Genomic DNA, 27,527 nt, shown 5'->3' with positions numbered 1-27,527 from the left:
TAATGTACTGCTACATCATAAAAAGTTTATTTATTATTGAAGTTCCTATTAAACATATGGTACGATCGCGAGAAGGCGTTGTTACAACACAGGCATATGGTTTTGCGATGGTAAATCGCTGATCGCCAAAGAACTGACGGCGGGTTCTCTTACATTGTAAGTCGGTTGACCTTCGCGGTAATTGGCGCGTACATCCGAGTAGGCCTCCCGCCCACCGGGTGATGTTGCCCGACCCTCGCTTCGATGCTCCAGATTAGTGGCCGGCAGCGTTCGTGTTTCTACCTCGGTATGACCTTTAGCCGCTTCCGCTGTTCGATCATAACCCTGTAGTGAACAACTCGTTTTTACTAATTCTCTTTGTTTCAGGTTGTGGTTGAGGCGTACGGTCTTATCCCGTGCGTCCGCTTCGATGCGGTGCTGATTGCTATCGGTACGGACATTCGCAATGTTTGGCCGTTCCACATGGCGTTCGTCCCGTTCGGTGTGCGTTCGGCCCTGAAATATGAAACTGTCCAATGCATACAAGTGCTATAAACTATTATTTATTTAGAAATAGATTTTCTGACTAACATAATCGGTCCTGGCATGCGTATGTTGAGCATCGGCGTTTTTATTGTATGCCGGTTCCCGCGCCCGGTCTTTGTTGGACAAATCGGCTGGTTGACCCGAAATATTGTCACGATGATAGGATGCGGGAGCGTTACGATCCGCCAGACGATCGGCAGATGGAACACGCTGAGCGTTCTAACAATCATAATGCCCTTGAAATTTTTATGATAATTTTGAATAATATATTGTAACTAGTAACTCTGACTTTACTATGTAGGCCACTGCTAGAATTACGCGACTATTAAGAATACACCGGTGAGTATACCGTGTGATGCTCCGCGGTCACCGTCTCGTTGCGAACTGGACTAGTGGCGTAATCTTTGGTTCGCGTTTGCTCGGCCCGAGCGGCATCAGTCACATTAGCAGCTCGGTTGGACGTCAGATTCGTAGTGGTATTCAGTCCGGCTGGTGTCACCGGGCTTCGCACTTCCCGGTCATTGTGGCGATCAATGTCTGTACGCAGTGTGGTTCCCTAAAAGAAATACTCATACAATACTCATTTTTATAATACAATTTGGCGCTATTGTTGACATGTACTGCTTTGAGAAAATGAATTATCTGTCAAATTATCGTTGCATTACGGCAGTTGAGTGCACTGACCTTTACATCCCGGTTGGTATCATACTCACGCTGTTCACGCCCCATATTTCCCGCCGTCTTGGCGGTATCCGTATTATTACGATGAGCATCCTCCGGACGAAAACCGCTCCCGTCGGCACCGGTATAATGCGTCTCATTGGCCACCCGCCGCAGAATACTGCTGTTGGTCTCCGGTGGTTGCCCGTAGTCATGCCGGGCTGCAGTGGCCGCCGCCGCGGCGTGTGCCGTATCCGGGGTATTGGTTGTGCGCGCCGCATCCGTGGTGTTGTTGATAATCAAGTCGTTATCATATTTGGGTGTGGCAGTGTCCTGCGGATTGGTACGCGGTGACTGGTTGTGCAGCCGGTAGTCATCCGTCAAGTTGGCGGGTTTGCTTGCCGCAGCAGACTGGTCCCGGTTGCGGGTCGTATCGCTGGATGTGTTGTAGCGATGAGCGGCGTCCTGTCGCTTACGTTCCTCTTCGGCGTCGTATTTCGGCACCTGCAACAAATTAAGTTAAAATTATGTATAACACCACAGGAAAACAGCCCAACTTGAAGTAATATCAGCAGGAATGGCGAAAGCGTACTGTACAATGCCGGTTGTACTACTGTTGTACAATATGAACTCACCAGTCAGAGGTGCATACGTAAACGCGTACAATTTTCAAAAATGTTCTTCGTTACTCAAAAGGTTGAAAATTAAAATTGTTTGGTGTTTCAAGGAGTAATTAATTTTCTACAACGCAATCCGGGTTACACACAGCAGATCAATTAGACTGATCATGCGGTATTTATACCCGTACATTGACATTATGGTCACGATCGTAGGTTTCTGCGTTCTTATAGCCGGCCACGTATCCATCGTTGCGCACTTGTTCCAGATCAGGTAAATTGTGCCGGCCATCCACTGTTTTCCCATCCGCACTAAAGCGCTGCGTGCCGGTGTAACCGGCCGGATCCGTCAACCGATCCACCACATCCGATTTCACCGGCTCCTATAATTTTCCGAGTTCCGACATTTATAATTGTAAATTTGTAGCAATTACACAGAAGTACTCATATTCTCCACAGATGCGGAAACAAATTGCGTATCGGTATTGTTAGAGAAATGAATACTCGGGAGTTGAGAATATTTGGTTTAACCGCAACTCCAGAAATTTCAAAAATATTGTTTCAAATTTTTCAGTACCGTACCGTGACACTGTTTTTGCTGGGCGTGCGACGCTGATGCAACTTGGCAACCATGTCTTTGAAGGCTGCATCGGGATTCGATGGGTTGGCGCTGTGTGCCAGATCGGAAATGAAGTCCTTAAACTTATCGAATGGCATCGTTCTTTGTTCGTTACTAAAAGAGCCATATAAATTAATTCACCGCATATTAAAACCACTGTTGCGCATTACAAAAAACTAACTCAATGTGGATTAATTTAAAACGTTTTGTTCATCAAACACTGTCACGAAACATTTGACCACGACGTCTTCTCACTTACTAACCGTTATGAATTTTGCGACGGGTATGGCATGGTTTAGTAAGTGATAGAACATATTAATAATTGTAAAGTCCTTTCGTTAACAACCCGGAAAAGCAATAAATACTTGGGGTAACCAGTTATAAATTAATTTTATGATGTGCGTGATAATTAACAACAGATTAAACGTAACATCAAAAACTTGTGCAAACCATATTATACGTAATATATGAGTACCTAAGTATGCGTTTAAACGCAATCCCCGTATCGGTAGCCGACAGTCGGTCACCTAAAACCCCCGCTTCCGACAGCCATTTATCCAGATTCTTCAGTGTAATATTGTCACCATGGAAGGAGTCATCCCCGAAGCGGCCGTATTTTTCGTACTCTGATCGGATTTCGTTGACAACATTGCTATCGATACTTCCCCAGTTAATAGCCATTTTCTTCAAAAAAAGATTAATCTCACGAATCGCCAAAAAATTCACAGGTAGGTGTAGGAATGGAGCAAAACCAGAATACGAATCACCACACTCAAATAATGCTTGATGTCTCGCTGACGACTATGCACGCGAGTCTTGCAATTGCGTTGCTTAGGCACATCGGTCAGATAAACAACAAAATCAATAACGATATAATTACGTACCGCATTATTTAGCATGTATAAACAGGTAGGGTAACCTTTAATGCCAAATCATGGAAATTTCCATTACAAACCAACTGCTGTTATTACAGCACAAGAATAAGGATGATAACAACAACGACATCTACAGAGTATTGTACGTCGCACTTAAACATGGCAGTTGCGTACGTCAAACAAATCACGCTCCGTGTTCTAAAGGTGTACAAGCTCACAAATATCTGCAGCAAAATGCTCCCTTTCCCAATGCATAAAATTAAAAAAAAAGATTAAATGCTATCAATAATCACAATCATGTCGCCCACATAACACTTGCTCGGTATGAAAAAAAATGAGATCGGAACATGAGCTGATAACACAGCGTAATTGTTGGCGATTTTAAAGTGCGCACTTCTGTAAATTCTCCTCCCAACGGCATTCTAAAGCGCCAATTTTTTTACACAATTTGGCTTTGATTTTTCCTGTAAGATTTCAGCCGGATTAACACTGCTGTCAGTTGCCTGTTCTGCCACCTGCAGGGACTTGGCCGCTTGTCGTTTGGCCAGTTGGGTTTGGAAAAAGGTCGCCTTCTTGATCTCCGTCTGCACTTTATTTAACCTACAAATCACAACCTTTGCAAATTAAACACATTACTGCACCAACAATATAAAATCGAACGGTTTACAATCCAAGCTGTACGAGCTGCTGCTGTCGTACGCTGTTTTGCAGATTCAGAAATAAACTGTAGCAAATTGCAATAAATTTGGGCATTTGAACGCTTTAATTATAATAGTCCGAACTGCTGTTTTGCTTCTGATAACACCGATTTAAAACCGAACACTAACTTACACCGCAGTTTTTCAGCAGTGTTCGATTTAGTTGGGATCTGTGGTGGCGGTGTCGGGAGCAGAGGTTGTTTTTCTGAAACAACAAAGTTCAATAACAACACCCATTTTAATTAATACTGTGTCCGTAAGATCAATAAGATAAAGTATAATAATTATATAGATACGTAAGTAAAAATAAGTACTGTACTCGTATCTCTTTATATGGAACTGTTACTTACTGGATGGCACGCTGTCAACCGCTTTTTCCTTTGTACCTTCGGTAGACGATGATGCCGGTATTTTTTTCTTGTTGGCAACTGACCGTGTATTTACAGACTTCTTGGCGCGACTCGATCTTGTATTAATAACTGCTGGAATTTCTTCCGCCACTTCAGCTTCATCTGCTGATGTAATGGGTGAGGCTGACAACACTCTCTTCCGATTGACCGTTTTGGTCATGGCCACAACGTCCGGTGTGCTGGTTCGCAGCGGCTGCGCCCTAATGCAAAGTACAAGCACCATGTATACTGTGCTGCATGTAGAAATAAAGCTAATTGTATTGTATCATATGTATGACCTTAATAATTACTTTAAAAATGACCGATCAGTCTACTGCACTGCTAAAGAGCAATTACGAAATAATTCGCTTTTAAGAAACGAAACTTATTTTGATATCTCACCCTTCAGTTTCGTTTGCAGCGCCAGGTGCTTCATCTCGATCTTCCTCCAGCAAATCGATTTGTTTAGCGGCAGTGACAGCGCCACCGGCCACGGACGCCGTTTTCTTTGCACCTGCCGGTATTCTGCAAAGAAAAACACTCTACAGATACCAAGAAAAGGTCACAGCGCTAGCACTATCTGACTAGCGAGTGCCTGAGGTTTTGTCTGCTCTTGAATAAACTAAGCTTTACCACAATATAAAAACGACTGAAAAACACGTCATTCAGAAAACAATCTCTTCATTGTTTGTTTGTTACCAAAACAATATTTTGCAAAGGATCTGCAGAAATGAGTAAAGAATGTGAATAAAACAAATCATACATACTTTTTCTTGCGACCTCCCTTGGTTTTCGTTTTGTTTTGAGCACTCTCAGGCTGTGTAACTTTCGCCGTCTTATGATCTTCGCCATGCTCGAGGAAATGTTCGCGATGGATTATCCGGTTGCAAAGGTCACATGTGATCATGGCTCGGGCTCGGCGAGTCTGCTCGTCTTCTTCACTCTCCGAGGCAAGTTTTTCCGCGCTTTTACGAAGTCTCTTACCACGACCATTCTGCGAACCGTTTCTTTTCCTAGTACTGAGCTTACTCTGGCTGCTGCGCTCTTCACTCTCGAATGAATTAATGATCTCCTTCCGACCATTAAACTGGACGTGGCTGTTCTTTTTTTCACCATTTTCAACTTGTATGGGAACTTTCTCGGATTCTTCAGCATAATCATTCGATTGTATATTGTTGCTTGAGGCACCGTTTGTTTTTCCGTCGGCATTGGCATTACCAATTTGGGTTTCTGATTCGTCATTCTGGACGATACTGGGTGCAATCTCGGGACTTGGGCAAAAACCGCTTTCGTGGCAGTCGTCGGTGATCTCTTCTGCAGCTCTGTTTTCTTTGACTTCCTTACCAAATTGGCAAACTTTTAGATGACGATAAAGGTCTGTACTTTTCCGGAACTGCTTGGTGCATCCGGCATTTTCGCAGCGAACCTTGTAATCTTTTTTCGTTACCGCAAACCAGCGCTAAAATGCAGAAACATATCTTACAGATAGAAGTATTGAAAAGACATACAATACATATACAATACACGATATTGTTGGACTTGTAAACAATACTGCATATGGGTAAACGTGTATTGCACTGAATATACCGGTAGATACAAGATATTAGTATTGATGGAATTTCGATATACGAGTACAATAATATTTGTCATACAATATACATCAATATTTGTTATAAATCCTTTTCCCCTACAATTATTATTATTTATGTGTTAAATTTTGTCGCAGTCCTTTTTAAAACTATTTTTATAAATCCTTAAGTTGTCCCGCAAAGCCGAAAAATTTACCGCCTTGCGCTCCTGTAGAGTAAATGTTTCCTGTTCCGATAGCAGCAATCCATTATGGCATTGGTCAAAGTGATCCATTGTGGTCGAAGATTTATTACACCGCAGGCAGCACAACGGCTCCGCAGGCGGATCGGGAGATTTCGCCGGCACTACGACACACAGCGGGGCTGACGTAACCGGTGCTGCAGCTTTATCAATGATATCCAGAACTGCCCGTGGCTCCGAATTGGCTCTTCGCTCGAACGCCCGAAACAGCTTTTTATTCGACCCAATGGAAATACTGTCGTCGGAGCGTGACGAGGACGAGAAAGAGTGCGAAGATGACCGGCTATCGTCACTGCTGTCCGATGTTGATGACATCGATGTATCCGAAACACACGCAGACCGACCATTCTCCTGAAAAAATTTTTTGATTACGGGAAATACTGTAACCAAGCCATTTTTGCAATAATTTTTCACACCAAAGACTGAAAAAACTCGGTAGGCAGAACTTCTGCAAATATAGATATTTTATTCATAACTGCGCATAATTCTGTCTCATACCATTGGCGGGGCCGGCACATCAACACTTTCGCTTTCCGGGTTTTTAGGCTTAGCGGAAGGTGGTTCCGGGAGACGGTACCGTCGATTGCGCTTAATAATTTGTTGCAGCATAGCCAGTTTATTCAGAGCTGTTTCCATTCGGCGACGCAGATCGTCCGGTGGTATGGCTATTCTGTCCAGTTGAAACAAAAGGTCACGAACAAAACACAATAAAAAAAATAGCTCATCAAAAATAAATAAACAAAGCATCTTAAAGCAAAATAAATTGTATGCATACTAGTGTAACTGTGGCAGAAATGCAAAGAAAAGCCAAACTTATGCAACAACAATGACGTAACCATAATAGCCATACTTTCTGTGCATCAGTTCTATGCAATCAACATGGCGTATAATATATCACTGCTGTGTTTGTTAATTAATTTTGGTAATTGGACCGTCACCCGCATTAACAATACTCTGCTTACTTCTGCAATAATATCGTACGTTATTTCAACTAACACATGTACAATACATATGTACGTGTAGACTCAGTGTAATTACCAAACCAGTACTAAAACAAAGTACGAAACTGAAATAAAGTTAATTGTACGGTATCTTTATATCTATATATATGCTGTTAATCTGGATCATAAAAATTATGAAGATATAAAAATTCGCGACAACTTTATAAAAAGGTCGATGCGTTACAGTACATAAATGAGTAATCAGACGTAATTCACGTAATGCTCGTATCTTACATGTAAGTTTGCATAATGAAGTTATGAATCTCGTCGAAGCTGACGCCAACATCATTGGATTCCTGTGACTGGATGAGCTCATTCACTGCGCACAACACCGCATTCTGAACATCGTCCGGCCTGGTGATGGTGAAGCGGCGCTGTTTTTTGTAGTCGGCGCAATCAAAAAGGATGTCCGAATAGAATTTGTTGGTGGTTGCCGTATGATCAGGCAGTCGATAAAGATGTCCAGCCGCCACGCAAATCTCCAGATTCTTTTCGAAGATGCCAGAATCATAATTAAAATCGGCATTGGCTTGCAGTTCTTGAATAACGCGGAAAATACTGGGGCTCTTCTCCTGTTTTTTAATAGTCGAAATGGCATCTTGAATGTACTCCAAATACCACTGGTCAACTTGTACATGAGGCTGGGCACTGTCGTCGTTACCCATATTAACCGCTAAAAACTAGCGCGGCAGAGCAATTTGTAAGAAATTACGAATTCGAAGGAAAGACAGTAATACCAATTATAAGATCATCATCAACGTAGAGAACAGATACGAAGTATCGAAAGATTCCACAGTGTAAGAGCTTTCACGTAGGCTGTATATTACAGCAGCATTAAATTAAAATCAACTATTTCGCTTAAAAACATAGATTTACGATTTCTCTCGACATGTATAAAAGTTTTCGACATGTGATTGATGTGAAACGGTGCCGTACGCACACGTACTACAGTCAACATAAGAAAACGACACTGATGGTCAGAAAGGTACAGTATCTGTTTCTCTGAATCGACATCCTGTTTTACGAATTCTATCTCTGTTTAGTACGGCATTAAATCTCGTTGCACACACATTCACCAATCTTCCTTTATCGGCTGATTGTACGTTGTTTGTTAAACGCGGAGTCAGAAATTTTCTAAACAATAAAAGTAACACTGCAGCTGTAGAGATCGCGGACGTCTAATGAAAAATGTCCGGCTTTGTCATTACTCATACTACGGGAATGTGCATCTTTACAGTCTACAGTTCTTTACAGCTGACAACCGCTATATATAATTCATCTCAGAATGCCATGCTTTAATTTATTAAAGAAAGCCACTGAACTTGAAGCAAATAGTATAATACTGTAAAAGGGGCCAACGGCATCTCACGGCAGCTTCCATTAATCTAAAACATTTAAAACTCTGGGACTGCCGAGCAGACAAGGTAATATAGCAATAATAATATATGTAACCCTTGAAAGATTGCGTATCACAAAGATTCAAAACTTTATAATATATTGTACAAACTTGGGGTAAGAATAACTGACTCTCACCAAAAAAAGATCACTGAAAAGATGGATTCTCATTCATCCCACTCCTCCTTGATTTTGTCACTTTTCCCCGGCTTGGCATGTTGAACCGAGCAATGACGCACAATCTTTTTCACCAGCGCCGTACTGACCACTTTCTCTCTGTCACCCCCTTCCAAGACAAACTCCTCTCCTTTCGTAATAAATTCCATGCAGGCCTTTTCCAAGGTCTCCAGTTCATACTCCTCTGCAAGCACCAGCAAACGTGCAGCACTTTTCGAATTGACCGCGTTCACCAAATGCCCTCGCAGATATCCTTCAAATCATCAATCTCATAGTTGGCTGCCGCCACCAACAACGGCTCAGCGACCGGCTCCACCCGCTCGACACCAGAGTAATAAATGAACTCCAGCAAAATGTCCAAAACCTCCCCGTTCAAATCAGCCATCTCGCGGGTGGCGGATGCATCGGCTTCCTCCTCGTCGAAGATCAGCGCGAACATGGGTGAATGGGCGCTCAGAATGCCGCGGTGGACGGGAATCGCCTGACCATCGTTGGACAACAGGGTGAAATCGGCGAATTCCCGGGAGTGATACAGGTCACGGTAGCGTAGCAGCGCGGCTTCGTGCAGCGGATGCGGAACCATACTGCCGGGCAGATCTTTGGAAATAGTGCGAGACGGTCGTTCGATCAGGAAACGGATCTGGCAGCGAAGGATGAGGGTGCCGTTGACCAGAAGACAATGACGAGCGGCCCCGAAGAGACGAGTGTGCGGTATACCGCTGCCTTCGAAACCCCAGGTGGCACTGTTGGCAGCGAACGTGCGTCCCAGCCGCTCTTCTCCCACGGTGTAGGCACATTCCCCGGCTTTGTTCAGAACCCTTCAAAGGCAAGCAAACTAAAGCTTTAAACAGACTCGCAATAATGAAGGGTAACTGCTTCATTACCATCCTTTCATGGAACCGGACCAGGTACGTATACGCTAAAAGGTCAAGGCAGCTAGTTAATTTTGATAAATTTCCTTATTATACAAAACTGTATAGTCGGAAATCCAGTTTAATCGTAGTGCATATGAATACTGTTGTCTCCTTCATATGCACTACGGTTTAATACTTGCACTTATGAGTTGCCAAAAGCGAACTTCAAAACAGTCTTTCCATTAAAACGAACCTACCTTGTTATGATTAGCCTTTCCATAATGCATATACGTATATAACTAATTCACTTTTCGAGCAATGGTCAGAAAATATCTCTAAAAAAATTTAAAGATCCAACGTAACAGCCAACCAAATTAAACACTATTAATATACTGCCTCAAAGTACTTACTACTGCTTAATTTAAAAGGCGAGAAGTTCAGAACGGCTCCGGCTTCATATCATCTGACTTATAGCACATACTAAAAATCTGTTTACAAAAAAATGAATTTGCAAGGAAACGTAGTTACGGTATAAGTATTAAAATAAACGCAGAATGTTAAAATGCACAAACTAAAATGTAAATAAGAGTCGAATGTGAAAAAAGAATCTTTTTTCAATCAAAAGAATCTGATGACATTACAGTAATTGTGTCTTGCAACCAGCAGGCACAATATTACAACATTGTATCGTACTACTCGAGAAAACAATAATAATAATAAGAAAATTATAAAAGCACATTTTTATCCAGATAACTTGATAAACGCAATCCTTACATTATCGTTATTTCAGCTGGAAATTCGTCGTCACCGCTGTAGTCGTCATTAGGATTAGGGGAATTCAAAAGGGATACGTAAACGGCAGCACGATGTGATTGTAAACCGTCTTGCACCGGTGTCGTCGATTTCCTCGCGCTAGTGCTGCTCTTTCGGCCAGTCGTCTTCCCTTCGCAATTCTCACTGACAATGTGGCACGGCTTGACCATCAGAATCCAGCGAGCATCATGTCCATGCAGTCCCAATTCTGCCATGGAAATACCACGGGATGATAAGAAAGTCGTTTTACTACGCAGAAAGGGAAAGTTGTCGATGCTCCAGTCTAGACAAACATTCACCACGCTGCTGTCGGATTTGTCGTGGCACTTCGCAGAAAAAACCTGGTGTTCTCCTCGACGCTCCATTTAGGATTAATTACTCTTCGGCTGGATCAATCTAACCATAAGATATATTTAAAACGCAGGGCATGACCGCAGGGCATACACACTTGAATAATTAAATTTTGTAAAGGGCGATTTAATTCATTGCAAAAGTTCCAAGATTTCCGCAATAAAGCGGCTAATTATAACCAGGCATAGGAATAAGGATGCCAGTCTAATCACCGTGAGTGAAAAGACCGAAAGCCGAAGGAAGTGAGTTGAGGATATGAGTCACTGACCAATGGACTGCCAGTCTGCTCGTCTTTGGCCCAGCGCCAGAATTCCCCAGTGACTCATCGATGACGACACCTTGCCTGTCTGCCGCCATTAGTGCAAGTGCAGAATTCTGCAGTTTTTAAGGCAGTTTATCACCGCTCGGCACTTAACACCGTTCAGAAGAACCGATAGTTCCCTTCAAGAACTGGATGATACATTTTCGCTTTGAATTATTTATCACCTCAACTTGCCCAGTATGTTATAAAGATGATCCAAAGGACAAACCGGAATTAACTATTAATTATGTACGTGATATTCACTGTTCTTCGGCTTCTAGCCACTATTCCGTTGTGATTCTGATCGTCATATTGACCGCTCGCGGTTGGCTTAGTTTACTTGTTTCAAAGTATAGTAAGTACTTTACCGCGCAGTACTGAATCTGATTACGTTATAGTACAATTTTGTTTTTTACTTGATGTGGTAGATGGTGATTGATTGTTCATTGAGTTATCCTTGGTCATAGCAGCTCGGAATGAAGTTGCATCCTGATTTTGGGTATCCGTTCATGAGCTCATCCCAGATTTTCTGTTATCTATAAACTTTACTGGGACTACACTGGATTGAATTTCGCGCAGTTGGTAAGTAAAACTTTATAAAAGAGAAATAATTACACATAAATAACGTACTTCATACGAAATTCTACATGAGATAGGTAGCATTGTGTTGACGTGTCTGTTAAAAATGGCTTTCTGGCTTGAATAATAATATCTTTTAGATTCAGTTTTCGTCGTAATACAAAAGAAACGCGTCGCTAAATATCACAAGTCATATCCTGCTCATAATCGCGCACAAAGCAAGAATACAGTTTATTCTGATTGTGCAAAATATCCAACAGAAACAAGAACGTACAAAATGAGATTGCGTACTCTGTACAGATCCCACAAAAAATCATTGGACCAATAATACGGAAACAAAGGAGTATGCTGACATTATTAATACTAGTCACAAGAATTTACTACACAAATACTTCACGTTTGATTTTTTTGTTTTGTAACGCGCAGCAATAAAATAAGGCTAACAATAAGCACGGAATATACTTACTAAATACGTATACATGTCGAAATACCAGTAAAAACATTCAGCGGGCTCTTCAAAGAACCATTCGTAGTTACTGGAGCATTTTCCTTCTCGAGTATTCAATCGTCCCGCTCCGTCTGCACTGCTTCAACAAGTTACGGCGGTTAAGCCATAACAACAAGACCTTTGCCTCCCATATGCTCGCGTTCGCTGTGCACCGCAATCAGCGCAAGAATCTGAAAGGTAGCAACAAGCTCAAAATTAACAACGCCCTTGCTTTACGGTAAATGCTAGTAAGACACTCCGGCATAGCAACTTACGTTAAAGAAGATCAGTATGCCGAATACAATGATGTTCGCCAGAAACGAAGCTCGAATATCCGCTGGAACCTAATAAAAAAGGCAAACATGTACTTTATTGTTTATTCATTATTGGTTAATAACGGTGTGCTCACAAGTCAGTGCCGTGACGACAGATAGCATCACAGCTTAAAGTGCAAGAAATCGTTTTTACTGAAAGCGTGGACCGATAAGGCGCTGGCTTAATAAGAATGCTAGTTTGTCATCGCGAGAAATTAACAAACGACAGAAGCATGGATTCTGCAGATGTGACAGGTTTACCTGACTTGAGCTGGCCTCGGTCAATGTGTAGTAGTAGATGTTCCAGCACACGAAGGCGATCTGGTACAGGATATACACCAGGAAGATGATGATCCACACGCTCAGCCAGCCCGGGTTATTCTGTAAAGATCACAACCACCGTGAATGCAATACTAAATCAACATTCACGGTCTTACATCATGGTTGACACAACCAAGAGGTGATCAGTCAACGCACACTAGTATGTCACAAATGTCAATCATGTGAAAACTGAACCGGAAGTTGATACGAGCTAGGGTTCAAGTGTACTGCGCAAAAGGAAAAATCCCTATTTCTATGGGAATGCCGGCATCTGAGTAGCTTAGCTCTATGATACGAACATACAGTACTCACTCGCGAAGTCCTGACAGCACTGATAGGCAAGTCAGACCGCAAGACGAGGAAAACAGCACAACAGACACGCCTTAGCGTTGCCAGGAAACAACATCACAAGAAACCCGAAAACGTATTTGCCAAAATTGTAAACAGAACTAGTAGCTACTGCCTACCGTATCCTACTGTCATCCTATATTCAATTTAAAAGCTACTTACTCCACTTCGGAAACATTTTGGATTGAAAAATAACATAAAGCTTTACTACTCTAGTGTTACAAAATTAAATTGCGCCGCGCTAATATATTATTATTTATATTACCGAACACTGGTAATACTTACGGGTTACCGTTTACCAGTTAGACTATTCAGTGTAATTGTTAGTACTTACTTAATAACATGAAAGCTACAGCATTTCAAAAAACGCAGGGATTTGCAAATTGCAGATACAAATTCAGCAATCATTTTTATACGAGCAGTCTGCAAAGTTGAGTGCAAACTAGCAGAGAAAAATTACTGATCGTAATTACCTCGTTTGCCAATGTCTATATACGGTATACGTAATTTTGCCGACATCCGTATACGGTTTAATTTCACTAAAACTACATGCACCTTCAACAATCCAATTATCAGAGCGATTGCCGCGATAAACAGGAAAACCGCTCCAATAAAGCTGATGATGCGTGACCAGGCGATGTACGTGGGAACGACCCAATAGTCATGGACATTGAACACCAACAGAAGGATGGCCAGGGCCTGAAAATGCAGAATATATTTCATATTTCTCCTTCAATAATTATTAATTTTAACACAATAAAGTCAGTTCGAGTAGTTAAATTGCATAACGATTTGCCAAACCGTATCATTTGGTTAAGTCGCGCAGTCGGTATACTTACGAAGGTGTAGAATGCTGCAAAAAAGCAGCCTGTCTTCAGAGAGCACAGCAGACAGGATTTTATCAGACCCATTTTTGCGGATTGGTTTGAGAATGAGATTATTCTTCAGGGTATCACGAATGCAGTTCTAGTGGTTCATAAAATAACGATCTCACTTTGAATTTTGCGTAGCACAACTGTTACAGTAATAATGAAAATCCCAAAAGTGAAAATTTCAAGGAAACAGGAAACAGCATTAAATTGCTACTAAATTGTAAAAGTTCGACGCGGAATAATTTGCACACTGGCCCTTGCCCCATGGCTAGCTCTGTATGGACGGGATTGTTATCGGAAACCGGATCGCTCGCCTTTGATTGGATCCGGTCATACAACTCCACCTCCCGTTCATGTGGGGATTTACCATTGTTGTACGCTTTTATGTGTCCACACGGCTCAGGGTGAGATGCAAAGTGCAGGCCGGAATGCAAATTCCTGCATGATTAAGGGGCTCCGAGCACAGTAACCATACAGTAGCGTTGCGAACTTCACTTGTGATTATTACAAAGGACATTCCAAAAATGATTTTCCCTACTTTGTATCTCCCTTCAAAAACGCATTCAGCTTTTATTAGCCATATTGTTAGAAAAGTCCTTCACTAAGGAACCGAAACAAAACATAACTCACCTAAACTCCACTAAAACAGAAAAAAACTGCGGAGAAAACCATGAAGGGTCTTACGCACTTTTTCCCGTGATTTCCGCGGACTAATTTTGCAATTTTTCTCAATCGCCTCGCCAACTTTTTGAGAAACACAAAATGTGGTAACGTTAGAAATTCTTTCTTCTAACAAAAGAAATTTTAAAATAAAATGATGTGGTCCATCCGCTTTTGAGGGAAAATTGAAAGTGTCTGGGAGTAGGTACCAAAAACAGAAAGCTTCTTAGCTTCCTTACGGTAAAAAAGTGACAAAATTCATTAAAAAATTTATTTGTGCCGGTGAGAAGTAAACTTCTTCTTCTTTGGTATCTTAGGTGCGCACGAGTGGCCATAAAATGCGTTTTCTTTTAATACATGGAACGATGTATTCACAGAAGCGAGAAGGCTAAAAACCGAGAACTTTGGTGTCCTACAAAAAATAAATGTTTACCTCAAACTCGGAGCTTTTCAAAGCGTTCTGCTAACTTCGTAATAACACTAACACTATTTGCAGTTGATACTTAAAAGTAATCGTCGAAATAATTTCAAAGACGAAACTGAAAATAAAAAGAATGATTTCCAAAAAAGGACCTGAAAAAACTGCAAACGTACCTCAAGGATTTCGGTTTTTCGTTTTCCCTATTCTTCACCGAAACCTTTAATTGTCGTTTCCTCGGATAGGTTACATAATGGTTTATCCAAGAAAAAACATATCATTTCTGCTGACGGAGAGGTAAAACAGGGAAAATTATTTTTGGAATGTCCTTTGTATCTACAGAAGTTTTTTTCACACTGGCTTTGCAGACCCTTCCAGACGAACTTACGCTCTGTTTTTTAGACGAACTTATGCTCCCGATTTTTAAGTACTTACTTGTTAACAATAAAATGCCAGACAGTTTGAGTACAGTATTAATTGTACCACTACATTTGTAGAGTTGCACTTGAAGAATGCGGAGGCATTCACTTGCCGGCTCTGTTATAAAGCGATTAATTTCGATGTTGTTATTACAATAAACCAAAACACTCATACTTCGCCCATTTTCTTTCGGAAAAGGGCGGCATGCCAGCTTGCCAGATTTCGTTTTTACGCCAGTTTTAATTAGTACTCTTAGAAAGAAAGAAAAGAGTTTAAAAGACCTGGGGACTTTTCACTTTTTGGTACAAGTGTTAAAAAGTGATTCAACTGTTATGATGTTATCGTTATTGTTTTTACATGTATGATGTTTTTATTTAGATGTTATCGTTATTGTTTTTACATTGCCCATAAGTACTGTACGTTTATATTTGGATTCTTAAAGTTGTACGAGTACTATTACGAGTTAGTAGGTGTTACTTTATACAGTACTTAAATCAGTTAAATGAATATGGTATTCTAGGGGCATTACACCGAAACAGTTGTCACAAAATCTGATAAGGAGTTTATTGTTAACGTCCATAACTTATGTAAGTACATATCTATATTTATAATAATCATAATATTTATATTTATAACATGCTTTCTGAAACCAGACAAAGAATGAACTAAGTTAAACATTTACTGTAAAAGTTAAAAACTAACAATAAGCATGCGGCATAACTACACACAAACAGAAGAAGCTACGATTACTAACAAAAATAACAATCGACAACAACTAACGCTTTACGACCAATGACACATAAAGAACTACCGAAAAATGGACCACAGAAGTAAATACTAATTCTACCGACCACATTCCAACAGTATATGCTACTGCAACACAACTATACCATGCCAAGTCACCTAATTACCGTATTTACAGAACATTCCAGGTACTACACTTCGTTAGAACAGTTCGCCACTCCGCGCTTCCGGTAGGGGAACATTACGCAGTACTTCATCCAGTAACTGCAGGGCACGGTTTAGGTGGATCTCGATCCAGCAGGGTGTCTCCTTGATAGTCTTCCGATTGTAATCTGGGCCCCAGCCTTTGACGAAGCTCAGACGAATCATGCACAGACGACGGAGATCATCGGCACCAATCCCGCCGCCCACTGTGCGATTCCCGGCGGCATCGCTGGGCGACACAGCGGCAGTTTGAGCCTGCACCACAGCCTGGGCTAATCCCACCTTAAATCAAAACAACGATAATCATCTTTTTACCGAAAAATGTTTCGAAAATATGAGCACTCGATCAGCGTTTTCAGACAAATAATAAAATTTTTTTTATTTGAAAACAATTCAGTTTCTTTATAGTGTGTGTGCCGGCGCCGTTGGGTGCTGTTACTGCGGAAAGACTGGCAGCCGTTTGCTTATGCCTCTGCGCTGCCGGTAAAACTCGGCACCAGTTCTGTCGGCACCACTGAACCGGAAGCGAGGACACCGGAGTTTAGTTTCCGCGCGTGCAGCAACAACATAGGGAGGGGTAATCTTGAAGAAGCCACTCAGTATCAAAACATAAGGCCGCATTTTAGTGATCTATTAAGTGCCAATAAGCTTCGCTTGGCGCTTTTTTTTCTGCCGGTAGTGGCAGGAACAGAACTGAAAAAGAGCCGCTGTTGCAAATTTATAACCAATAAATTGAAAGGTGGTGGCAGTAGCCAAAAGGGCGTGTGAAAAGGCGTGACAACAGTTAAAGGGGGTGTCTGTTTCATTGAAAAAAGGGGGTGACAACAGTCAAAAGGTCGTGTAGGGGGTGACAATAGCTATTTCCTTCATTATATACGTACTCAGTTGCAAAAAATTATACTGTAATTCTCTACTAGTAGCCGTAACAAGTTAAGCCAGAACTAGTTACACAGGAATAGCAGAATTACAGAAAACAATGTGATGGGTAAAACAATACGAGCTACCTGTTGAAGCATTTGATGATAACACTGGCGCAGATCAAACACTTTCAGTAAGGGCGCATGAGGATGTATTTTATGTACAGCATCGCCAGGAGCACGGCCAGCTTCTCGATCCAAATAGTAACTCTGTACAAAGACGCTGTAGTCCCCTAAACAGCTCAACCACACACTTCCGTCAGGTTTGGTGGCAATCTCAATTCCCCGGCCAATATGCAGGCGAGCCTTTTCCACCACTGGAGTCCGATGGACGTTTGTCAGCGGACCCAGACAGAAACGATTCTGATGGCCAGGATCAACATATCCATCAACGTATGCGGTTGTGTATGCCGATCGCACTTTGAATGTTTCTCCCACCTGAACGACGCAAATGTGAACTGTCCATATTCAGCAAAACGTTATTACGTAGTGTCACACTATTATGATCTTTTACGCATAGCAATTAGGTATGCTAATCAGATTCAAAACTGTTGCCTTGTACTTTGCAGATTTCGAACTAAACAATAAACACGTTATTTATGCCTTTTATCACTTTTTTGGGAAATTGAGAACAGTAAAAAAAAGGTGCGCAAGCTCATTTCAGCAGATTTTGAATTCGAGTAAGTAATTTACTCGGATAATGAATTTTACGTGTTGTTTATTCTTAGGTTCAAAATGAAACTCTGGAACTGTCTCAGTCCAGCCGTTGAATTCGAATTATGCTGAACGCTCGCACCGGGATATCAATGGACATCAACACAATAGAGCATATGCCCGAGCCAAAAATTTTCAACAAAGGTCAGTCCTTGCCGCTGTAACTGTTCACAATTTCAAATCATTCTACAGTTAACCGTTAATGCACTATACACTAGTACAATACAACACCGCCAAACGTACCAAAATGCATACGTTTTAGCAAACCAGCACAGCAGTGAGAGCACCTTGCGACACCAACCTGTTGATCCATTTCAAAATAGGCAATCGTGCACCAGAACTCAGGCATTGACTGCGTCATGATGGCGTTCTGGAAGCGAGCATCTTCCCACATCTGCTGTTGTTGAGCACGCAAATGCGGAATCATGGGATCGGCCAATTCCAGGGCCACAGCACTGTTTTGGCTTGACACTGTCCAGTAGCCCGGTGAGAGCGGCGGCCCAACAAGGCCGGTGCCGCTCGGTGGGAACAGTTGTTCAGAGGATGTCGGCGACATGGCGTGGCTGGACTGGCCGTGTGGAGAGTGATCGTAGCGGGGCATTGAGGGTGTGGAGCTAAATTGGCCGTTGGTTTGCGACTTTCGGACGTACTAGACTGCACCGACAGGATGGAGTTCTCCCTGCACATAAAGGATCACATGTACCGTGGTGCACTCGAGCCGCTCCAATAAAAGAGCCGCCAGTTAAAACGCTTTGGCTCTGTTGATCTGTGTTTGTCTCCTTTTGCGTTCTTTCAACTTATGTATTAAGATTGTTATCCATAGTTTTGGGGACAGATTGTCCGGCAACGCCCGTTTCTGGGCTGCAGTATATATAATAGCATAGGTTACGTTCTTACATTTTCAGCATTTTGTAAGACTGGTACAGGAAGAAAAATTCTTACGAGCTTACGCGAATTATCCAAATGCGTGCTAACGCAAGTTTGCTTTTTGAATTCATCACACAGCCAACAGAAAGGTAACCACTGCCAGCAGATTATCAGAGACACTGGAATTCGTCAGAAAACACCACCAACATTCAGTACTGACCTCGGACGCGTGGGAGACGCCAGGTCGAACAGACCCGATGATCCGGAAGCATGTGCCGACGTCGGTGGTTCATGGCTTTCATAGCCATCATCGTCACCCTGTCCCTGTTGCTGCATTCCCAAACCACCCAAGGATAAATCAATGCCGGGAGACACTACGCGTTCGTAGTGATACGGATTGACGCAGACGTTATCAAGTTTCAGGTCGAAGGCAAACTGGCAACCTTGCACATGCTTCAGTTCGTTCTTGTGCACATCAGGCCACCGCCATATCCTAACAAAATGGAAAAACTGACAAAGTCATAAAAGTTAAAACGAAAACCCCTTAAAAAAATTCACTAAAATACGAAGCATAAGTTGAGTTATAAGCTTCTACATAAGTTGAATTATACACAATGCATACGTTAGCCGCACTAACAACTCTTCCTTTCATCAAAAGGTTACGGCAACAAGCGGCAGAAAGTCCAGCCCGTTGTGAAAGAAAGCGAAATATCTGCGGTACAACGAACGCATTTCTCCTGGAATTTTCGTTACTGCAACAGTGGCATTCGAGGTGCCTGGAAAGCGGAAACATGCACTACACGCCCGATGCGTCTAAAGCTGTCACCATGCCAAAATTTTTGGAATGTACTTTTCTCGTGAGCCTCAGTCGATATTCGTTTCGATCACAATAGTTATTTCGATTATTTTATACCACTAGTTTAACTGTGTAAGTAATAAAATAATTTACACGTATTCGAATGCTGCATCTGTAATAAGAGCCGCATTATTAAGTGTAAACTTATCGTGTTTTTATTGTCTCTTTAGGGATTACTGATGAACAAGAATCAATGGTTGTTAAGCTATCGCTCTAGTTGCTAGCACATTTTTATTGTACGCTGCAAACGCAGTTTTGATCAGTCTTTGAAATAAATCTAAATTTTCTTTATAAAGTTTTTTGAAACACGAAACGTTGTTATAAATTACACACCGCTGATTTTTGATAATTTTGTTCATGCAGATGTCGATGATGTCAAGAGCGGAAAACGAGCTGTGGCGGTACACATATGGTCGTGTCACCCGTATGGGCCGTATTGACTCGTCAGGATGAAAAAATTATTTGTTCTGCAAACATGTTAAGTGCAATTTGAAATTTTGAATATCGTACTTCGAAGTAACTGAATGAAGTATTATTACCACGCTATCTATTCTTGAGTTACTGTACTAAACTTGCTTAAACGGTAATGGTTAATTATCCGTATATTTCACACTTTATCTGTATTCTGTAAATCACAGATCATTTTCATAAATTACCGGCACTATTAGACTATTCGAGTTAAAACAGAACGGTTCTCATCCTCATTTAAATTCTACAGATGTACATATTGGGGCGCGTTCTGAATCTAAATTTTGACTGATTTTCAAACCAGAACAAGTACAATATCGCGGACTAGAGCGCACGCTACAATTTATTAGCTTACTGACAAATGATTTATTAATAAATAGCTGTGCCAGGCAATTAAACTGTATTCCCAGTACCTACTGATACTAATGCTATTTTATTGTAAAACGCCTGTGCTCGAACATTCTACAACGTAAAAATACGAGCATCATAGCACATAATTTCCACGGGAAATATCAAAATTGTCGTAAAACCATTAATGAGCATTTAAGAAACCTTGATGACCAATTGCACTTACCCAGCCTGCATCAACAAGAGATAATACTATAGTAGTAGACAAGGAGAAAAAAAGAGAGAAAAACATCTCCAACAAGACCAAAGTTGGTGATGCTGCAGTATTATAATATAACGTCAACCCTTTGCAGACAAACCCATTTTCTGAGTTTTTTTTTGAGATAGCATATACAATCAGTCGATAAACTGCCTATAAGTTTCAATGTGCTGATTTGGCTAAACTCAGAAACCGGCACACTACACTTTCAAATCTCACTTCATTCTAGAAACAATCACAGAATCTATTGCCGCTACCAGAATGATACCACGAAAAGTCAACTAGACTAATGTGATAGGACGATGAGATAGATTCGTCATGGAGTACATGGTTATTTGGATAAATTCAAATTAATCATCGAACAAAAACAATTTCTACCGTACCCGATCAGCGCATTTGGTTGCACTACTGAAAAATCTGCAGAAGCATGCGATGGTGTGACTAAAACTTGAGTAATCCATGAATTCTAAATAAACACTGAATTAGTAAATGTAAACCGAAAAAAAATTGAAGAGATGAATTTTTTTATCGAATATAAACGGCTTTCTGCAGTTGAAAAATTTCCCCCAAAAGGGTCGAGCCTCGTATTTTTCATAAGATTAATAACATGCGCGTAAATTTTCTTAAAGGAAGCTAACAAACAATACTGAAGGTCAAAAACGGTACTTCTACAAAAATATTTATATATTATATATATATAGTCATTTGTGTACAGACTGTATAACCAGTAGGGTATCATTCTGACTTGCTCATACAATCCCCCTTTTTAGTTTACACAGGCATTTAAAGCGCAAGTAGTACGGCCAACACTGGTGTCAATGGTCATTACAGGGCTCCCGTAAAATAATTTCATATTTTATGACTGCTTCTCTCAAATTTGTGTTCAGTACCTTGAATAGATCACATGCGGGAAAACCTTCCGACCAGCCACCTGAAATTTGAAAAAGCAGTGTTTTAGTAAAGTTATCAAGTTGATGGTAATTGGTACCAAAAGAAGTCTCGAAAAACGTAAATCAACACCTAAGTCTGGCGATTTTAATAACTTTGTGTGAAACGCATGACACTTGGTATAAATCTGATTATTGTAACTGTACTAAAACAGAGTATCCCAGCATACTGTACTCCAGATTAAATCATAGGATGTACTGAATACTAAATTTAATCATGCAGAAACATTTCATTTATCGCAGCGCATTTTGTCAAATGATCTCAAACAATTAAGGCTTTATCAAAAATTGAAACGATCTGAAAAACCTGCCACATTCTGATTATTGTTTCTCATTAGGCATTGCTCATTTTACCTGAAGTCGTCCATCCAGCGTACGAGGAATGGTAGCGCATTTGGTAACATGATTCCCACTGCTGGTGATGGCCATAATCAGTCCGTCCAGCTCGTCTGGCTTATCTTTGAGCTTCTTAACCAGACTCTCAATGGCGCGCTTCGTGAAGCTTTCCGACTCACCACCTTGACGATGGCACATTAGATTATGCACGATACTGATGCAGGCGTCCGCCGAGGACGCTGGCGAAGTGGCGTTCGCTGATCCGGACGTCGATCCCGTCATCTTTGCTCACGTTTGCGGAATCTGAAAGGGCATCAGAAACACGGAGATGTCTGCAAAACAACAACAAAAGTACAAAACTGCTGAATTTTTCACCCGTAACGGGCTGGTAAAGCCATCAGATCGATGCTATGGGGAACGGGGATGGCTGTACTCTACCGAAACTCGATTCCTTTTATGCTGCGATACACGCGCAAGCAAATCCCGAATCCCCACGATCATTCAGAGCTTCCAGATTGCGGGATCAATGAAGCGAAAAATCCATGCAAATTAAAACTACCTATACGAGTACAGTTCACGTGCAGCCGTGTATTGCGAAACTATAATAGTCACCAGGAAAAATTTAATACTTTATCTCATAAACAGACCCTGAGATACTTGATAAAATCTGTAAAAGATTATTAATAACGTTAAAAATCTTCAAAAAAATAAAAAGGAATAATCGCAAAGTCGCAAACTAATCAAAGATTACAATCCAAATAAAAAAACTCCAAAATGGATCGAATGGATCAGTTTCTCACGCGATGCATTCACTGCATTGACTTCCGCTATCGTCTGGATGACTCATAATCGTGGCAAGCCGATTGGCGCATCCTTGCAGTTAAATTGTGAATGAGACGTCACTGCTGCCATTGACGCCATCTCACGCACTGTCACACTCAAATTTTTTTAGGCTGGTCTAGCAAAATCCTTCTTTAGTTTTCAAAATTAAAAGTTGCTTCAACGAACCTTAAGCAATTTTGTTTTACCTAGCTTGTCGTCAGAGCTACATTCTTGAGTTTTGTTTGCATACTTTCCTTATCAAAGGAAATTTCGTTATCCCAGCACTGCACAGCAGTGCACATTTCTTCGTTCTTTGTTGATGATCAGATGATGCAAAAGTTTACTACTTTGTAGTTTTTCAACTTTTTCGGTTCTGTTTCATCATTTTTATGCGATTCTGAGGACTACCATGCATTCCACTCGCTCCAGTCGCAAATTGTTAGGCAGAGCCGGTCTCAATAATTTGAGAGGAACCGTAAAAGATGGCGTAACTAATGAATTTGTCAGCAATGACAAGGAAGAGGAACCTACAGATAGATCTGTTCCCCTGCCACCAAAGAAGCGAGGACGTCCCAGGACGACAGTCTTCAAGGCCGAAGAGTCTCAGCATAACGAAACGGAGTCGTCAGAGCCCGAAAAAATCCAGACCGAAACGAATAAGGACGACGCGCCCGTAATTCCGAAAAGGCGACCAGGACGACCGAGAAAAAAATTAAAAATAGACGATGTCGGGGAACTATCCACATCCGGACTGGCAAACGAATTACCAGCTGATGATGGAGCAGAGCAGTATTCTACGCGCTGTTCAGTGCGTAAGCGTGGTCCGGTCTGTGATAACCCGAAAAAATCTAAGGATATTGAACCAGAAGAATCTTCCGAGGCGGAAGAACCTGAGAAACCAAAACGAAACTATACAAAGACTGCGAAAAAATCCCCCGAAGATGAACAAAAAGATGGAGAAGGCACTCTACAAAAGAAGAGAGGCCGGGTATCCAAATTGGATAAGCATAATATTCTGAAATTAAAGGAGAACGATATCAACGGAGAGCCGGGAATTTGCACGCGCTGCGGCGGTATCAAGGCGACTATGGATCATTTTCTGCGCGTGCACAATGCGATGCTGGCAGAAGAAGAGAGAACTTTTGATTTACCTGCTAAGAGACTGGTAAGCTGGGTAATTGTTCGCATTTCTTGCAGCGCAATAATAAAATGTTTGAGTAAATCATTAATAATGATACATGTGCTGTAGTTGTTTGTAAAATATAACATCATGACTTTTCCTTCGTTTTTGTCATTTATAATATTATGTCGTTTTCGCTTAGTAAAGGATTGTGACGACATAACAAATTTATTGTTGATAATTGAATTAGTAAGTAATACTAGCTACCGGTAGTACTTATGGTGCAGTGCTTCACTAGGCTACATACAGCTGTAGTAGTTTACCGTGATTTTATGTTTGTCTTAGGAGTGTCTCCTGTGAAAAATGTCGTCGGGTGTTATAACTGTTATTGATAATTATTTTTCCTATGACCTCACGTCTTTGTATTGCTTTTGCAGCGGTATTTGTTGGTCTGCAGAAAGAAGCAAAAACTGCGCTGTCAAGTTCCCACCTGCCGGAAGGTTATGCAGTCCGTAACAGCGATGGTGTACCATGAACAAATGTGTGGGAAAACTGTGGAAAGGATAGTGTGTCCCCGCTGTGAAAAATGTATTCCCACGACCGGCATGCGTCAGCACGAACTGGAGCACGATCGTGAGCTTGGAATTTTCCGGCGCAAGAAGTTTTTGTCTAGACACCCCGAATTCGTTCAGAAGGATCAGAAGGATACCGAAGAATCTGCGATTAAGATCGAGCCTTCCGAGGATAATCAACCGTCTACCTCTGCTGGTATCGAAGCGCGACCACGACGTTTATGTGCCATTGCGTACGTCTTTCTGCTGGTCTTCTTACTCAGCATTATCTTTCAATTTTCTGTATGATTTGTTTGTTTTGTAGAGCTGCAAAGAAATTGCGCAAATATGCCACTGGTTTTATATTGGATGATAGCGATGAAGATCAGCATTACGATAGCAATAGTGACGAAGAATCTGAAGACGACAGTGGCACTGATAATGACAATGAGGATGCCGAGGATTGCGATGTTGATCCCGAAGAGAAAGAGGTCTTACCTCCCAAAACATTTCTTCCCAGTGCTAAATTTCCGCGGTTGGATTTTATATGGAAGCAGAGCTTGGAAGTGCTGAATTATGCACTGTGTTATAATCGTGGTTGCGAATTTTTAGCCACTTCGTATCCAGAGATAATCCTGCACCATAAGCGCTGTGATTTTGGTCCGAGGAATCGACATCGCTTGCGCTTTCGTTGCACAGTTAATCGATGTAAAGGGCATTTTGTCAGCTTTCAGCGCGCGGTGCAGCACTATATGGGCAAGCATGGAGCTTCGGAAGAAGATGCCAAAAAGAAGGCAAAAGAGAAAAAAGTACCGCATTTGGTGGCTTTAAGGAATCAGTTCCAGCCGTCCCAAGATGAGATCGATGCGCTACATCTCTTTGATTAATTTTGGTGATTTTATTTTTCATTCTGAGTGATGTAGTTATTGCCAATATTGCCCGTGTGTTTCGTTTGGAATGTTACTTATACTGATGCATGCTGCTCGATTTGTTGGTGCGAAATTACGGTTATTATAATTTATTAGTTTTGTATTACATGCCGCAGATTCCCGTTGCACGAGATATACTCGTATATGCATTAGTATTTGTATTTATTGTAAATTATAGCCAAGAACTGTTCGGAGTAATTTATTTAAAGAATGTGAAAGAAGTAGCACAAAAAACACAGAGCATTAGAAAATGAGAGCTGCTTGTTGTCCAGAGAGAATCCGAAGCACGAGTAGCCGAAGATTGTCCATTGTTGACAATAAGTTTAAGGGAGCGAATCGAACCCCATGTGATGTCGATGGCTATACACCGCCATCAAGCAGAATAGCTGTAAAGAAGAAATGTTTTATGTTATTGACTTACTGGTGTCTCAGCTTGTCTGTTACCCTTTAGGTTTTGATAGCAGATTAATAATTTTTCGATTTAACAGGAAGCTTTCACAATTCTGTGTATAAGTCGTCTACATAAATGTAAACTATGATTTTAACTTACGTCAATAAAGAATAGAACGCCGAAAATAATCATATTAGCCAGCACGGATGTGTGTATGTAATCGGGAAACTGAAAATGCGAACAGTTCAAGCACTTCTGTTGGATTCTAAATGACAATTAAGTAATTTGGGAAACTTACCCATCCGTAATAATAATACCGCACGTTCCAAATAAATGTCACAAGCGAAAAGATTGTGTAGACGAAAAACACCACTAACCATACTGCCAAAAGGTCACCACGATCCTGTCAGATACACAAACCGCATAATATAAACTTTACAGTGCATAATATCACATCAGATTTACAGAACATAGTATCACACATTATACCAAACTACAGTGTGTTTAGTATGCTGATTATGTAGCTTACCCGCACTGTTCCGCGCAGTAAACAAACACTGGCAAGAATCAGCAGTACTGCAAAAACTAAACTGGTAATCCTTCCCCACAGAAGCACTCCGCCAGCTAATACCACATCGTTAATATTAAAAATAAGAAGAAGTAAGGCAATCATCTGAAAACGCCACTCAGAATTAGAATAATGACAAGGTATAGTAAACTGGGCAAATGATATAGATTTGTATACGGCACTTTACCATCGTATATGCAGCGATGTATACACATGCCGTTTTCAAAGAACAACAGAAGCAATCCTTAAGTAATCGCGCCATTTTCAGATTATTGCCAAACGAATGTCCAAAACTGGGAACACAGGGTAAAATTCTGAGAGTGCTTATGAGCAAACTGCAAACCGAACACTGTATGCTGTTAACATTCGCAAAAAAATAGGAATTAACTGTAATGCAAAACAGTCATCAGCCCACTACTGGTTGTATGCACATCGCAGATCCGTCGAACACATATCCGAATACAATGTGCTGACTTCGTAAATACCTGTGCACAATTTCTTTATGAGCGGTGTTTTGCTTTATCATTTATACTGTACATACTGTACACTTAAAGGAAACTTCCGCGATCCGGAATTCCAAAGGTTACTGTACTTGCGCTTGCCAGATAAACACTGGTCAGATATTTTCCTTGACTCTGCTACCATTATTATTCTGCGTCGTCCTTAACAAGAATGTTGCCGGTTATTAAATGCACGCATTTACTGCAGCAGTGTGCGGTGTAAGCGGGAGCAGTTCCTCGAATTGTATTATCATTGATTAGCCAGTGATAGCACGAATGTGATAATATGAAACGAAAGAAAACAAACGATGAGATAAGTGATAAAACGTCATAACAAGGTTTCTACCACACCTGATAGCGTAAAGCAACATTTGGATGAAAAAATAAAGACGACTTCCAGAACCAAAGGAATTACATGCAAAGTATGCTTTGGTTCTACGTCCATTACTCTAGGTTCTGTGG

General features: G+C 41.2%; 6 protein-coding genes and 1 long non-coding RNA gene across 9 annotated transcripts; 2 read left to right on the top strand and 5 right to left on the bottom strand.

The window, feature by feature from the left end:
• Window positions 1–81: 81 nt before the first annotated feature.
• On the bottom strand, window positions 82–8,113 carry LOC129593846 (uncharacterized). Its single transcript, XM_055490325.1, has 16 exons — window positions 7,449–8,113; window positions 6,712–6,883; window positions 6,169–6,564; window positions 5,151–5,842; window positions 4,786–4,908; window positions 4,345–4,604; window positions 4,124–4,199; window positions 3,740–3,896; window positions 2,897–3,105; window positions 2,385–2,535; window positions 1,988–2,185; window positions 1,210–1,689; window positions 875–1,081; window positions 571–744; window positions 385–495; window positions 82–324 (listed from the first exon to the last, which is right to left on the bottom strand). Exons 1-16 carry the CDS (start codon window positions 7,877–7,879, stop codon window positions 82–84), a joined length of 4,080 nt encoding a protein of 1,359 aa, XP_055346300.1. The 5' UTR covers window positions 7,880–8,113.
• A 663-nt stretch (window positions 8,114–8,776) lies between these two features.
• Window positions 8,777–10,981, bottom strand: LOC129593835 (speckle-type POZ protein-like). The gene is made up of 3 exons (XM_055490314.1): window positions 10,415–10,981; window positions 9,027–9,604; window positions 8,777–8,970 (listed from the first exon to the last, which is right to left on the bottom strand). The coding sequence occupies exons 1-3, from the start codon at window positions 10,816–10,818 to the stop codon at window positions 8,777–8,779; spliced, it is 1,176 nt and encodes a 391-aa protein (XP_055346289.1). The 5' UTR covers window positions 10,819–10,981.
• A 209-nt stretch (window positions 10,982–11,190) lies between these two features.
• Window positions 11,191–18,703, top strand: LOC129598571 (uncharacterized). 3 transcript variants are annotated; one of them, XR_008691723.1, is made up of 4 exons: window positions 11,191–11,460; window positions 11,534–11,687; window positions 18,118–18,247; window positions 18,366–18,703. It is a non-coding gene; the product is annotated as an uncharacterized LOC129598571 (long non-coding RNA). The 3 variants fall into 3 exon arrangements; XR_008691724.1 differs by adding an exon at window positions 17,959–18,034 and having other exon boundaries at window positions 11,191–11,687; XR_008691722.1 differs by having other exon boundaries at window positions 11,191–11,687.
• LOC129598565 (uncharacterized) lies at window positions 11,904–14,456 on the bottom strand. The gene is made up of 5 exons (XM_055496537.1): window positions 13,994–14,456; window positions 13,710–13,853; window positions 12,747–12,866; window positions 12,447–12,515; window positions 11,904–12,362 (listed from the first exon to the last, which is right to left on the bottom strand). The coding sequence occupies exons 1-5, from the start codon at window positions 14,063–14,065 to the stop codon at window positions 12,291–12,293; spliced, it is 477 nt and encodes a 158-aa protein (XP_055352512.1). The 5' UTR covers window positions 14,066–14,456; the 3' UTR covers window positions 11,904–12,290.
• LOC129598555 (mothers against decapentaplegic homolog 4-like) lies at window positions 16,075–22,953 on the bottom strand. Its single transcript, XM_055496529.1, is given in 8 exon segments — window positions 16,075–16,754; window positions 17,477–17,827; window positions 18,405–18,701; window positions 18,704–18,782; window positions 19,191–19,463; window positions 21,792–21,832; window positions 22,203–22,516; window positions 22,623–22,953. Coding segments are annotated over 7 exon segments (1,590 nt in total). The 5' UTR covers window positions 22,467–22,516; window positions 22,623–22,953; the 3' UTR covers window positions 16,075–16,469.
• A 198-nt stretch (window positions 22,954–23,151) lies between these two features.
• On the top strand, window positions 23,152–25,712 carry LOC129594060 (uncharacterized). Its single transcript, XM_055490611.1, has 3 exons — window positions 23,152–24,171; window positions 24,564–24,931; window positions 25,003–25,712. The coding sequence occupies exons 1-3, from the start codon at window positions 23,416–23,418 to the stop codon at window positions 25,562–25,564; spliced, it is 1,686 nt and encodes a 561-aa protein (XP_055346586.1). The 5' UTR covers window positions 23,152–23,415; the 3' UTR covers window positions 25,565–25,712.
• LOC129594064 (uncharacterized) lies at window positions 25,680–27,076 on the bottom strand. Its single transcript, XM_055490624.1, has 5 exons — window positions 26,753–27,076; window positions 26,527–26,670; window positions 26,296–26,400; window positions 26,157–26,225; window positions 25,680–25,992 (listed from the first exon to the last, which is right to left on the bottom strand). Exons 1-5 carry the CDS (start codon window positions 26,825–26,827, stop codon window positions 25,930–25,932), a joined length of 456 nt encoding a protein of 151 aa, XP_055346599.1. The 5' UTR covers window positions 26,828–27,076; the 3' UTR covers window positions 25,680–25,929.
• Between the last annotated feature and the right edge of the window lie 451 nt (window positions 27,077–27,527).

This window comes from Paramacrobiotus metropolitanus, unplaced genomic scaffold (genome assembly GCF_019649055.1).
Source record: "Paramacrobiotus metropolitanus isolate TYO unplaced genomic scaffold, Prichtersi_v1.0 Parri_scaffold0000003, whole genome shotgun sequence".
In the NCBI taxonomy this organism is placed as follows: Eukaryota; Metazoa; Tardigrada; class Eutardigrada; order Parachela; family Macrobiotidae; genus Paramacrobiotus; species Paramacrobiotus metropolitanus.
This window is presented reverse-complemented; position numbering and strand designations above follow the sequence as displayed.

Bases quoted from the DNA above. Each gene is read 5' to 3' on its own strand.
- LOC129594064 (XM_055490624.1), bottom strand. From the start codon at position 26,827: ATGGCGCGATTACTTAAGGATTGCTTCTGTTGTTCTTTGAAAACGGCA. The intron at 26,226-26,295 runs GTAAGTTTCCCA...TCGCATTTTCAG, and splicing joins GGTATTATTATTACGGATGG to TTTCCCGATTACATACACAC. The intron at 25,993-26,156 runs GTAAGTTAAAAT...TCTTCTTTACAG, and splicing joins GCGTTCTATTCTTTATTGAC to CTATTCTGCTTGATGGCGGT.
- LOC129594060 (XM_055490611.1), top strand. From the start codon at position 23,416: ATGCATTCCACTCGCTCCAGTCGCAAATTGTTAGGCAGAGCCGGTCTC. The intron at 24,172-24,563 runs GTAAGCTGGGTA...TTGCTTTTGCAG, and splicing joins ATTTACCTGCTAAGAGACTG to CGGTATTTGTTGGTCTGCAG. The intron at 24,932-25,002 runs GTACGTCTTTCT...TTTGTTTTGTAG, and splicing joins CGACGTTTATGTGCCATTGC to AGCTGCAAAGAAATTGCGCA.
- LOC129593846 (XM_055490325.1), bottom strand. From the start codon at position 7,879: ATGGGTAACGACGACAGTGCCCAGCCTCATGTACAAGTTGACCAGTGG. The intron at 4,909-5,150 runs GTATGTATGATT...TTTTCTTTGCAG, and splicing joins AAGGGAGGTCGCAAGAAAAA to AATACCGGCAGGTGCAAAGA. The intron at 2,186-2,384 runs GTACGGTACTGA...GGAAAATTATAG, and splicing joins CCAGCAAAAACAGTGTCACG to GAGCCGGTGAAATCGGATGT.
- LOC129598565 (XM_055496537.1), bottom strand. From the start codon at position 14,065: ATGGGTCTGATAAAATCCTGTCTGCTGTGCTCTCTGAAGACAGGCTGC. The intron at 13,854-13,993 runs GTAAGTATACCG...CTGCATTTTCAG, and splicing joins TTGCAGCATTCTACACCTTC to GCCCTGGCCATCCTTCTGTT. The intron at 12,867-13,709 runs GTGCATGTAGTT...TGATCTTTACAG, and splicing joins TGATAATTGGATTGTTGAAG to AATAACCCGGGCTGGCTGAG.
- LOC129593835 (XM_055490314.1), bottom strand. From the start codon at position 10,818: ATGGAGCGTCGAGGAGAACACCAGGTTTTTTCTGCGAAGTGCCACGAC. The intron at 9,605-10,414 runs GTAAGGATTGCG...TTGCCTTTGAAG, and splicing joins CCAGCTGAAATAACGATAAT to GGTTCTGAACAAAGCCGGGG. The intron at 8,971-9,026 runs GCATTTGGTGAA...TGGTGCTTGCAG, and splicing joins TTTGAAGGATATCTGCGAGG to AGGAGTATGAACTGGAGACC.